The sequence below is a fragment of the Macrosteles quadrilineatus genome, unplaced genomic scaffold (assembly GCF_028750875.1).
Source record: "Macrosteles quadrilineatus isolate MER2022 unplaced genomic scaffold, UCM_ALF_1.0 Scaffold_8__2_contigs__length_117827958, whole genome shotgun sequence".
NCBI classification, from domain to species: domain Eukaryota; kingdom Metazoa; phylum Arthropoda; class Insecta; order Hemiptera; family Cicadellidae; genus Macrosteles; species Macrosteles quadrilineatus.
The window spans coordinates 66,520,459-66,534,227 of record NW_026542601.1 but is presented as its reverse complement, the minus strand read 5'-3'; the positions used below and the strand labels follow the sequence as shown (position 1 = coordinate 66,534,227).

The window sequence follows — 13,769 nt, the reverse complement described above, 5'->3', positions numbered from 1 at the left end:
TTTTTTAATTTTAAACCTACAGTATTTACATATTTGTAAATAAATACTTGTTTTTGGAAAATGGTATTTTGATCTTTACCTAAATCATAAATGGTATTTAAATACATTATTTAACTTCATACCCTGGAACTCTAAGCAAATAAATGCCGAGGATGTAGTTGGGTCGCCTGACCGAAAGTTCTCGGAACGGTTGCTGTAGGACTGCACAGTATTTTACTGTTTTCACCATAAGCTCAGCTTTACACTTAATCAGATAAAAACAAGACTAGTAAATTGGGCCGTCATATTAGGAGGAATTAGGTGCAAGATTAATGACTAGGCACTGTGTATTCCAAGTACTGTAGGCTATTCAGCCTCTTGACTTGCTACCGTCTCAGCTCTACTATGTGCATATGAAGTGCTGCTAGCCTTGGGAGTAATAAAACATACTCTCTACGACACACTATAACCTCGCCGCTCCCCTATGTTGAAGATTGTAAAAAAAAGTTGTTAAAGTTGGTAAAAGCCAAGAGTTGCTTTCCAATGATATATTGTAGCTCCAATGTCTTTGTAAATGTAATGTATAAAATTATGAGACTTGGCTTTTAGAAAAGATTCCCATCCTCATTAAACACTAGATCCAACTCTTTACTTGAACTTTCGTACCATAAGTAAATGTGCCAGTTAACATTAAGGTAGGAAATTCAGCCTACTCTATGTATGTAGCTAATGGGACTTTCTAATGCTTGTTAGGCTGCGTTTAAATTGGAGGCACGCTCGGGCAAGTAAAATGGTGACGCACGCTTGGCCAAGCTTGCCCTTTGAAACAAAATTGTAACAGATTACTGTAAACCTGCGGCGTCTTGCAAAGTCGTGATTACGATGCTGACCACCAGCAAAGTGCACGCAGGGACAAGCTTGCGCCTCTCAAATCACTAAAGAAAATTTGTTTTTTTAAGCGTGCCTCAGTTTTTGTGGTTCACTGACAAAGTAGCATCTCCCTGGTTACATCTGAAACCTGTTGTTCTTTTTTATTAGCGAATTTCCCATATAGGGAATAAGCTATTACCGTAGTACTCATGGTAAGACCTGGACGCGGGACCGAATTTTTTTTTCGTTTTGAGGTCCCTAGAGGCCAAAAACACCATCCGTTCAAATTCATATATATATATATATTTATATATATATATATATATATGTGTCCGTCAGCGCGATAACTCGAGCAAAAATGATCCGATTTTGATGAAATTTGGTACAAACGTGTAAACGTACATTTATTTGAACGAGTTCGCGATCCAGCATGATCGGACCATGGGAACGGGGGTTTACGGGGGGTTTTATGGGGTAAAAATAGGTTTTTCCCATTTTTAACCCAAAAAACATAAAATTTAGCAATTTCTTTCCAAACCATTTTGTAGAGCTTAAAAAAACAAATAATTTAGTATATTGAAGCGTTATTATGCGCCTAATGGTTACGGAGAAAATTCCAAAAAATTGTAAATTTAAAATTCCCATGTTATTCTTATGGAGAATAAGTAAACTGTTGTTGTAGTTTGCTTGTTTGTGAACATATTTTGATCAAATTTGGAAAATGTTTTTATTCCTTACTAACTATTCACATTTTACAAAAAAAAACAGTTTTACCCTCCCTGATGCAGCAAACCTAAGTACTTGTTAAACTAATTCTATTTAAATCAAGAATAAATGTTATATTTATTTTTAAGTAGACATTTCAGTGTAAATCCAATCAGTCAAATGGAAATTCGCTTAGTCTGCAGGTTTGCTGCGGCGGGGGTATTTAAATGTTGTTATATGTTTTTAAATTGTTCAACATGAAGTGAAAGGTAAAACTCACACCACAGTTAAACATAGATACTTTATTAGCCAAGATCCCAAAAGTAAGTCTTCAAGCTCAAAACAACAATACAATAAAAACAAACATCAAATATGCAACATATGATAGCAATTATAAAAATACCAAACAGCACATCTTCTCTTTTCTCTTTTTTTTAGTTTATTTGTAAAAATCTGAATCACTGTATCTAAGAGGTGGTTTTACACTTCTTTTAGGTCTGTCATTTTCATTGCTATTGTAATTATGTCCAGCATCAGTTTCAGTTCCTTGGTCTTCTTGGTATTGGTGTTCAAATCTATTTCCACCATTTTCAATAGGCCTATGCACAGCTATTATATGTCTCCTGTTCCTTCTGATCTTCCCTGCCTGTGTATTTATCAGGTAGGACCGAGGATGATTTGATTTATTCTCAACATGTCCATAACGTTTTAAATCTGGAATCCAAACTTTGTCATTTTGATCAAGCTGTGAAAGATCTCTTACACCTTTCCTTACATCGTAGTTTCTCTTATTTCTTTCCTTGATTGAAAAATCCTTCTCTTTAAACTTTTGCAATCTTTCCCTTGTTACCTGTCTGAAGTTATTTATTGACGGTAATGTTGATCGGAGCTTCCGTGAATAAAGTAACTCTGCAGGTGAAAGACCAGACTCTAAGGGTGTATTTCTATATTCTAACAATCCAAGATTTGGATCACTACATTTCGTTAGAATCCGCTTCGCTATGTCAACTGCTTTTTCTGCTTCTCCGTTTGATTGTGGATACCTTGGGCTTGATGTCACTATACGGAAACCATATTCTTCAGCAAAATTTTTAAAATCCTGAGAAGTAAATTGCGGACCTCCATCAGCTCTTACCACATATGGTACTCCATGTCGAGCAAATATATTTTTCAATCTAGCAACCACAGCTCCAGTAGTCAATGCATCCACATAAACCAGTTCAAGAAATCTAGAATAGTAATCTTGCACAACTAAATACCATTTTGCATTACATTTCAAAAGATCAATACCTAAAGACTCCCAGGGATTTTTTGGTAGTTCAGTCAACAGTAATAGTTCTGATTTGTTACTTCTTTGCTCCAAGCAAACTGGACAATTTGTTACAAGTGTAGCAATATCTGTTGAGCAGCCAGGCCACCACACCGATTCATACACTCGCCTTCGACATTTGACAATTCCCATGTGACCTTCATGTATTTTACTCAGTATTTCCTTTCTCAACGATTTTGGAATAAACAGTCTTGTGCCTAAAAGGAGGAATCCTTTACTGATGTTTAGATCAGTCCTGTACTTCCAATACACCGAATTTTTATTCCAATTGTTATTCACAATCCAGGATTTAATTCTTCCGCATTCCTCATCAGTATCCTGAGCTTCTTTGATTTCCTTGAGCCTTTTGTCAGAACAAGGAATAGCATCTAAAATACTCTGAACAAACAAATCTTGTTCCAATATGTCTTCATGTTCTTCATTTGACTTAATGGGGTTCCTAGACAAAACATCTGGTACATAAAATTCCTTTCCTTTCACATATGTTACTTTATATCTAAAACAAGCCATTCTCATTCTTAACCGCTGAAGTCTTGCCGATAAACTAGCGATTTGTTTACTTCCAAGCACCTGAACTAAAGGTTTATGGTCAGTCATAAGTTCAAACTCGGTTCCTAAAACATACTGTGAAAATCTCTCACATGCCCAAGTCAGTGCCAGTGCCTCCTTTTCTATCTGAGCATAACGCATCTCTGTCGGTGATAAAGATCTCGATGCATAGGTGATTGGTTTCCACTTTCCATCCACAAATTGTTCAATCACCCCTCCTAGGCCAAATGACGAGGCATCAGCTGCAACTCTGGTTTTACGATTTTTGTTGTAAGACACCAGAACTGGATTTGAAGAAATTAGGGATTTAATTTTATCCCAAGCACTCTTTTGAACGTCAGACCAAACCCACTGATAACCTTTCTTAAGTAAAATTCGCAATGGAGCTGTAACTTCAGCCAAGTTAGGAATAAACTTCATCAAATAATTAACCATGCCAAGAAATTGCCGAAGCTCGTTAACATTATTTGGGGTTTGCATTTTCATAATGGCCTCCACTTTCTCAGGATCAGGCTTTATCAATCCATTTTCAATCAAATGTCCTAGAAATTTAACTCTGTTCACATTAATGTTACATTTATCTTTATTAAGTGTAACATTGTGTTCTCTCAATCTTTGTAATACATTTGCTAGTCGATGGTCATGTTCTTCCTGTGTTCTACCGACCACAAGTATATCATCTGCTTGGTTTACTACCCCATCCAGTCCATCCAAAACTTGGTATATCCTCTTCTGGTAAACCTCTGGGCCAGAATTAATACCGAATGGTAACCTCTTGAAAAAGAATCGCCCAAAAGGAGTTATAAAAGTCGTAAGCTTGTAACTTTCATGATGTAAGGGAACTTGAAGAAATCCATTTGTAGCGTCTAGTAATGAAAATATTTGTCCGCCTTCTAATTTACTTAGACTTTCTTCTACAGTTGGTAGTTGCCACCTTTCTCTCTGAATGCTTTTGTTGAGTTCGGTATAATCAACACATAGCCTCACTCTATCACCTGTCTTACGCGGTACAACAACAATTGGTGCACACCAGTCTGTTGGTTCTACCACTGGCTCAATTATTCCCTCAGAATGCAGTCGATCCAATTCTTCTTTGACTTTGCTCAATAATGGAGCGGACACTCTACGAGGGGCTGCCACAGCAAAGGGACGAGCATTTTGTGTTAGTGCAATTCTGTAGTTTTCCCCTTTCATTTCACCAATAGAACCAAAAACATCAGAAAACTGAGAAAATATTTGGTTAGAGAAAATCGAATCTATGTTGAACTGAATTAGGTTTAATTTCAACATTGCATTTCTACTTAAAAGTGGAGTAGGTTGTTGCTCAATGACGTAAATATCTTCTACAATAGATTTATTTCTAAAAACCAAAGTAGCAACGATCTTACCAACCACTTTCAACCTAGTTTTCCCCGGACCAAATAATATTTTACTTGTTTCACTCGTTTCCAGTTTTAATTCCTTGCAAAGATCATATCCAATTATAGAAACATCTGCTCCAGTGTCTAACTTAAAATAAATATCATGCCCCTTGACATTAAGTTTTACTTTACAAGGATTTTGTCCTCCAACCTCTTCTATGGTCAATTCCCCTAAATAGGTTTTAGGTTTTTCTAATGGTTCATTACTTTTATTAATTTCTCTCACTTCAAATCCTTTGGTACAACATCTCACATAGTGTCCCTTTATTCCACATCTGAAACATGTAGACTGATTGGCAGGACAATCATTGCTATTGTGATGACCAACAAATCCACATTTGTTACATTTACCTTTCTTTGAAAAGCTTTGATCTTGACTTTTATTGCAAGAACTGTCCCTAAACCGATGTTTAGTGGATTGATTAATCCCCTTATTGACAAACTCAATTTCTGGTGATTCCCTCACTACTTTTTGTTGTTGTTTTAAACTCTCTGCTTGTCTTGCTTTCAAAATTGCTGTACTTAAAGTTAATTTTTCATCCAACTGTAAATTTTGAGAAAGTTTATCATCATTTACCCCAATTACTATCAAATCTCTAATTAGTTCATCTTTTAATTCCCCAAGTTTACATCGCTCTGCCAGTTTGTGTAAACTATTTATAAAAGAATCAACAGGTTCCTCCTCAGACTGACGTCTTTTTAGAAATTTAGCTCTCTCATATACAATATTGATTTTGAAACCTAAGTAAGACTCAAATCTACCCTTGACAGTGTCATAACTCTGTAATTCTTCATCTTTTAATCCGAAAGATGTTAGAAGGTCTTCTCCTTCATCTCCTAGACAGTATAAAAGCATATTAACCTGATTTTCCCCACTCTTACTGTCTAATCCTGAAGCTAATCTAAACCTTTCAAATTTTCTTATCCATCTAGGCCATTCAGAAGGTTCCCTGAAATTGAAAGGTTCAGGTGTGACAAGTTGGTATTGAACTGTACTAATTGTACTACTCACTGCTTCAGCCATGCTTAGTTCTTTCTTCTCCACAAAAGTTTATTTAACCTGACACCATGAAGTGAAAGGTAAAACTCACACCACAGTTAAACATAGATACTTTATTAGCCAAGATCCCAAAAGTAAGTCTTCAAGCTCAAAACAACAATACAATAAAAACAAACATCAAATATGCAACATATGATAGCAATTATAAAAATACCAAACAGCACACAACATGGATACTGAGGCCCGGTGGGGCACACGGAAGATTTCTCAGGTGCCGTTTGACGTCACTAACTGCTGACGTCACTAACTGCTGCGTCTGAAGAAACAGACAATTTTATAATTTTCTATTATTAAATTAAACTGTCATAACCTAACCAAACGTGCTGATAATGGAAAAATCGAATAAAGGTTTACTAATCTAAAAAATAGTTTTGTTCATAAAATAAAATTATAATTGCCCAAAATTCAATTTTATGATTTTTTAATTATAAAATTAAACTGTCATAACATAACCAAACCAACCAAACTTGCTGATATGAAAAAAATGTTGATAAAAAGTTAGTGCCGCCGGCGGGATTCGAACCCGGAACATACGGATTATCAGCCCGCTACTCTATCCACTGCACCACCGAGGCCGATGGCTGTAACCGTATCGTTGCGGTATTGGTGTTCCCTCAAAGTGACGTCAGCAGTTAGTGACGTCAAACGGCACCTGAGAAATCTTCCGTGTGCCGTTTCGACTGAGGCCTGGATTGATGCAGTTCTGCTTTTATAAATGTTTTATAGTTACTGCACTATCTTTATTTAAACGCTATTTGCAAATGGATTTTAACTTGTCAACCAAAATAATATCTAGGTTATATTGAATTGATTTTCCTGCCAGAATAGACCTGTAATAATGCTATGATAAAAAAACTAAGCTCCTCTAGGCTTATTAAAATTATACTCTTTTAGTTAGTAGGCCTATAGTTATGATGTATAAAATAATTATACCAGTTAACATTACATCGACTCCTACAGTTTCCCGTTCCCCTTTAGCTCTTTCGGATATGTAAGTTTAACTCCATTTTCAAGCACAATGTCCTCATCATCTGATATCTCCACTTTGACTGATCCGTGATGTAGGCCTACTGCGTTTAGTGGTGGGGGGAGCGACCACTTGTTCTTGGTTGCTCTGCTCTAGTATAACCACAACATCAGCAACGACACGCTTCCGCAAGCATGAGCCACCATTTAACTTGCCCTATAAGCGTGCCTACAATGTAAGCGCAGCCGTAAATACAAAATAGGCCTGCCCACAATGGCAGTATGGAGTCATCAAATAAAAAAATTACTATAGGCTATATAAAAGACTATAGACTACATAAATTATTAAGTTTGTAGTCTTGGATTTTATATTGCATTTACATTCCATGAATCTCTTTGTTTAAAGTCTCTTTTATTAAATCCTTAGGCTATTTAGTTATTTTTAACGTAGGCTATAATTTTTTAGTTTATATAACTTAAAGACAAGTTAAGTCAAAGGCACCAAATGCTGATTATAGATGAGACCAGATGTATTTTATTTTATTTAAAAAGGCGCATCCGCACATGCTGCATTCACCAAGCACCGAAGCAGCTTTTTAAACGACTAGTGTCGATGGGTATCTGTCTACTCGTAATTTGACAAACAGCAGTGCTTGTCGTTTCCTGCTTCACGTCAGTCTTTTACGTACACCATAGAAACAAACAGACTGATCGGAGAGTGAAAACGTACTCAATTTAGTCACTCACTTGTTGGTAAACGGTGCTTGGATAATGCTGCATACTTTGCGGCCCTGCTTCAAACATTTCTCGTATTTTTTATTTAGCTATGCTTAATAGTTTTAACTAAGATTGACTTAAGGCAATAATAATAACATAATTTTTACATATCAATTTATTCTAAGTAAATAAACAACAAATTGCCAAACACTCTCCAGGCAAGGCCAACGAACAAATAAGAAGAATATGGTAACACCTTAACTCAATGTTCTGTCAACTAAAATAAAAATTATAAACAATGATAAAAAAATAAGTATATATGTCTTAAACTGCAAAATATGACCACACTAGTCTATATAGGCCTTAAAACACTCAAAACAAACATTTACTATTAACTTATGGAGTTGCCAAATATTGAAAAAAATGTTTAACTTATTTTTTTGTGGATTACTACCTATGTACAAAAATCCTTTGATTATAATTACAATTTCATTCAAATAACAAAAAAATAATGTAAAAAAACATATTATTAGGTAAGTTACAAGTCTTCGTCTTACTAACATTAATGAAATGTGTACTTTACAATTATTTTACCTGTGTCGGTACCAGTAAGCATTGTACCCTGCACTGTAACCACTCAATCTAGGCTATTGCAAATTATTTGTTGGCCACAACGTAAAATTTAAACCAGAGTTGAAATGAACATCAAACATAATTTAAGCTAGTGAATCTATTACTTGAGAGAAGGTTTCATAACTTACTTAGATTTGCGTTGAGTCATCGGTTACAGTAAAAAAATGATAATCCAACGGAAAACTGGGTCTCTGGTACAAGTTAAAATTTACATCGATCATAAACCACATTAGGCTTTGGTGTACGGTAGTAAGTTAGGGCCTAATGCAAATTTGACAAGTGATTATTGTGTGATAGCACAGAAAACTAGGCTAGGGTCCTATAAGTTAGCTTCAACTTAAGAACTCAAAAAACATTATTGGCTAGGTACAAATTATTTACAAAGGAAAAATCTTCAAGTAAGATTAAAATGTCTATTGCGACTGAGAGTAACATGATGTAGCCTAACTTAAGTTTGGTCTATCGGTTCTAACACATGTTACCGCACTAGGGAAGTCATCAACCAGATTTAATGATGAATAATCTTGGTTATGACCACATTAATCTAGAACTAATTTACAATCAATATAAAAGAGTCCATATAGACACTTAGTGAATCAAAAAACTCTATTAAAGTTCCAAGTCGGTTATAATATGAATAGGTACCCGTAGTAACAAAAAGAGTCTTTAAAATCAACATTTAGGCCTATATACAACACCTTGTGGATTTGTGGAAATTGTTTCAAATCTTTTGGATCTTTTGTCCGGTAACAACTGGATTTTTGCGGCGAATTTCTTGTACTCCAAGCTCACGGTAGTCAAATTTGCAATCATGTTTATCGGAATAGCGGTGTGCTGAACAATATAGACCACCACAACGACAGTCAAAGCCTGTAAGTCCTACCTTTTTACGGCACAGGGCACAACGGTTTTTCTTCTTCAATACTTCCGAGTCACTTTTGTTTTCATTACTTCCGCCAGCCTCTTCACTGCTGAGGGCCATTGAGGTGCCAGCTGTAGCACCTTCCTCGGTATCTTTGGAAATAGAAGAATCTATTGTAGATTTAGTAGGCGTCTTAGGGGTAGGCTCCTTGCCAGTGTCTGTTAAACTTGAGTTTGGAGCAGGAGATGGTGAGGATGATACATTTACATCTGGTGACTGCTGTTTCTTCTTCAATGAATCCTTAAAGCACTTGGAACACATTCCATCTGTAGCTGGGCTTCCAAAGAAACCACATCCCGATGAACATAATCGCATTGAATGGCTTTCACCCTCCATTCTTATGGGCCTTGTAAGTATGGTGTAAACTTATCTAATCTGTCAATATGGCCCTACTTCTTTGTGTAGGGTGAATCAATTGCGTAAAAATTTACAAGTTCTCTATCATAAACACTGATTCATTGTTGTAAAAATTGAAGAAATGTGAAAAATATAAATTAAAATACAACAAAAATAATCTAAATCATAAACTAACCTGGCTGAAAAGAACTAGTCAAAGACAAAATGTCAGAGTCTACAATGGAATTTTCAGAGAAGCAGAAGAATAATAATGAGAACTTTGATTAGATGATTCAACCAACAACATTGCCAACCATACGGAAAGTGATGGTGGGGGGGAGGTATCTCCTCCGTGATATGTATATGATAATTATATGCATAATATTATGATATCCGTGATATAATAACGAATACTTTATAGCATAGATAGAAAAAATCATGGTCTTCCACCATGTAAAAAAATAAGACTATCGAGTGATTTTTTGGTGGCCATGCTACTTCCCAATAGGGAAATTCGCTAAAAATTAAAAAAAAACAATGACCACGTGAGAATGATGAAATGAGAATACTCTTTATACTTTTTAATTCTTTTCAAACAAAATGGCGACCATAAAAAGTAGGTATTTGAAGCCAAGTATGAATAGATACCCGGCTGCCTAGGTGAAGGCCCCCCCCCCTAGAAAAACTAGTGTGGGGCCTTGCTAGGTGGCCGTGATGGAGATGAGTGTAGGATGAGTGGCGCGATCTTGTAGTCTTGTTAGTGACTAAGGCCAACATATTCCTTAGAAACAGCTGTTAATTATCATTTCGTGGTTCCAAGTACTGTACATTTAATTCCGAATAAATATAATTGTTATTGATCACATAAATACCCATATAGATTATAATATCTAGCTCTCACAATATTCCAAGCTTTATCTTAACTATGCCTTGGTAATTTTTCTACTATTTTCTGGAAACTTAGACTTATTTTGTTGCTGACATCCATGTTGTTTATGTGTTTAAAAAAATCAGATTATCTTCATCTACTTGGTATTGTTACAGATATTTAGGAGAAATGTATTATCATGTCTCTAGTCTAAAATACTGGAGATGTCTATTGGTATGTATTATAAAATAAATATTGACTGCAGGTATGGGTGTATGGGTATTAGAATTTGAATAGCTTATAATCATAAATTAAAGAAGTAAATTAATCTTTAATCTACGCTAATCCTGGAATCTATCACGGCCACCTATATCGAAATTACACAGTCTAGTAAGGTATACTCTTACTCTATGCGTTGCTATAACAACATAACATAACATTCTTTATGTTTGTTTGTTTACACACGACATGTCAAAAGTTGAAAGTAAAGCTGACAACTTATACAAGTTTAGTGTCACACCTCTCACACGATTAGTAAATTTGTCGTAGTACAGTATCGCAATTTAATTTTTTATGAACAATGCAATTTCATGACTATTAGTCTACTAGGTTAATTTTATATCAATATTTGCCAGGTAAACTTAATTACAATTTTGTCCATTATCGTACTTCATTAGCTTAGGTTAGACTTTAATCTTGAGCCTATTGACTTTGCATTTGCAGGATATGTACTTTTACCTTTTACCTTTTACATCTTCTTTCTTCACCACAATCCTCAGATCGGGGAATCGTCAAAATTTCTCCTTCTTCATCTTCTTGGCAGCCTTTCAGCTAGCCCAGTGTAGGTGTGTGTAAGTGTGTTCTTGTATGTATTCCTTCGTTGAGTAATAGGGTTTGTTTATAAGGTAGTTTTTTAGTGTCTTTACAAATGTGGTATGATTTGAAATGTTTTTAATTTTTTCTGGCAGAAGATTTATGTATTTAGATCCTGTGTATGTTTGGGGTGTTGCTGAATTTTTTTAGTCTGTGTTGTGGCAGGTTTATATTGTTTTTGTGTCTGGTGTTGTGATTATGATAATGTGACCGGAGTGTTGGATTGGATTTTTTTGCTAGGATTATGGTTTCTAGGATGTATTGTGAGAAAACGGTGGGGATTTTGAGCTGGATGAATAGGGGTCTACAATGTTCCAGATAGTGTGTCCTGCATATCGTCCGTAGTACTTTCTTTTGTAGGATAAGTAGTTTGTCCATATTGTTTGCAGATGATGATCCCCATGTTGCAATTCCGTAACTCAGGTGAGAAGCAAAAAGCGAGAAGTAGGCTATTCTGGAGGTTTCTTCGTCGGTTATGGTGCGGATTCGTTTGATGCCATAGTGTGCAGAGGCCAGTTTTTTACACAGATGTTCGATGTGTTGCTGCCAGGATAAATTTTTATCAACAATTATTCCCAGGAATTTAGTGGTTTCTTGCGTTGTGATACTGATGTTGGTCCAGTCGCTTTGATCTTCTAGGTTGTTGCTTGGTTTGAAATTAATGTGTGTAGTTTTACTGGTATTAAGTTTTAAATTTAGGTTGTTGCATATTGTTGTTGCTTGTTCTAACTTACTGCTGTGGTTATGAGTTGTTGGTTATTTTTATTTCTATCTGTAGGTATTATTATGGTGGTATCATCTGCAAATAGAATACATTTGAATTCTTTTGATAATTTTTCCGGTACATCATTTATATATATCAGGAGGAAAAGTGGGCCAAGTATGGAGCCTTGAGGAATGCCTTTTGTATTCTGTTTAAGTGGTGATTTGGTTGTTATAATTATGTTGTTCACTTGCTGATCGGTTTCAACATATTGGTACCTATGGTCAAGATAGTTTTTTATTAGTGCCAATGCTTCTCCTTCAATATGTACTTTTTTTAGCTTTTGTAGAAGTATATCCCAGTCCAATGAGTCAAACGCTTTTTGAAGGTCTAAGAAAAGTCCCGATGCATTTTTTCTGTCTTCCCAAATACTTGTTATGTCTTCGCAGAGTTCTGCAATTGCGGTATTTGTTCCTCGTTTCTTCCGGAAGCCATGTTGACAGTTTGTGAGTAGGTTGTTTGTTTCTAGGTGATTTATGATTTGGTCGTATATTTCTCTTTCTAATAGTTTGGAATCAATACTGGAGTTACTGTACTGGATGCTTGCAAGTCGACAACTCGCCAACATATCTATCTCCTTCCTCTTCAGAAATTGCACTAAGGAGTGCCCAGTGAGTGCTTAGTTATTGCTAAGTTACTCACATCACACTTATCACTAATGTTTGATGAGAATAATAGGTAACTTAATGTTTAATTTACTTATCACATTACTCTTCACTCATTTACACACCTGAAGAAGTATTCAAACTATTGTACATACTTATAAAATAGGCCTTCCTACAATACTAATATCCCACACACTTATAAACAAACATCCCACACTGTGTTTAATTCAACCTCTATGCTAGGTTACCATAGAAGTCGGAGAATTAACAATATAATGTACGTTCACCCTGAGTATTTAGGTACACTTGGATAGCCTAACATTTATGTTTTTTTAGATAAATGACGCTCTATTTTGATTATCGAGTAAAGATAGAAGATATAAGCTCTACTACAACTGCAGTGGAATGGCATCCACAACACCCTTTCTTAGCCATTGCATCCTACAGTATTGAGCAGGGTGGCTGTGTCAATATATGCAATGATCAAGTAAGTTTTAGTTGTTATTTTGTTTTTTTTTTTATGTTAGATGCACATGATGTACATCTAGCAGCCTAAGTTTATGTACATATAAGGGGTAGACTTCCGTATCTGTTGGCAAAAACAACCGAATGAAAATATCGATCGTAAGGCCTATAGGCTATATGTTTGTGCCAACAGGAACAGATACAGAAGTCTACCCCATAAGATTGAACATTATAAACTAACAGGCGATCTACCTATCTCTCAGCAACTCATTCATGTTGTCAAATGGTGGACTATCAACAGTGAACTGAAAAAGTTACCAAAGAAGATGATTCTGTTCTAAACTTTTGAATGTCATTGGCCTTATAAAAACCTGTTTTATTTGTGTTTATTTTGGTTTGTTTTTCTATGCTATTAAAATGCTTTCGTCATACTGCAGCAAAAACAGCCGTTTTTAATACATGCGTTGCGGGTCTAAAGTAGCATTTTTACTCTCTAGGGAGTAAAAACCAGCTGTTTTAAACAGTTGTAGATTTTGATTGTGGCAATTGTATCGATCAAAATTATCTATCGATTTATTTATTATTTAAGGAGTTAGCCTATTGTTTGTGGATCGTTCGACATGTCGATGGTATAATGTACTGTACCTAACACATCGGTAATAGACAAATTGATTGAATCTTTTAAGCTGACAGCTGCTTATTTGCTT

The 13,769-nt window shown here is 35.5% G+C and overlaps 3 protein-coding genes across 3 annotated transcripts in view; 1 reads left to right on the top strand and 2 right to left on the bottom strand.

The window, feature by feature from the left end:
• Window positions 1-1,993: 1,993 nt before the first annotated feature.
• Window positions 1,994-4,627, bottom strand: LOC129000442 (uncharacterized protein K02A2.6-like). The gene has a single exon (XM_054427406.1). It carries the CDS (start codon window positions 4,625-4,627, stop codon window positions 1,994-1,996), a length of 2,634 nt encoding a protein of 877 aa, XP_054283381.1.
• A 3,136-nt stretch (window positions 4,628-7,763) lies between these two features.
• On the bottom strand, window positions 7,764-9,711 carry LOC129001609 (AN1-type zinc finger protein 6-like). Its single transcript, XM_054428969.1, has one exon. The coding sequence runs from the start codon at window positions 9,486-9,488 to the stop codon at window positions 8,952-8,954; it is 537 nt and encodes a 178-aa protein (XP_054284944.1). The 5' UTR covers window positions 9,489-9,711; the 3' UTR covers window positions 7,764-8,951.
• A 1,171-nt stretch (window positions 9,712-10,882) lies between these two features.
• Window positions 10,883-13,769, top strand: part of LOC129000441 (intraflagellar transport protein 140 homolog) — a 39,043-nt gene continuing 36,156 nt past the window's right edge. Inside the window, exons 1-2 of the mRNA XM_054427404.1 lie at window positions 10,883-10,991; window positions 12,934-13,084. Coding sequence (XP_054283379.1) covers window positions 12,938-13,084 — 147 coding nt within the window. The 5' untranslated portion in view covers window positions 10,883-10,991; window positions 12,934-12,937. The remainder of the gene's footprint in view (window positions 10,992-12,933; window positions 13,085-13,769) is intronic.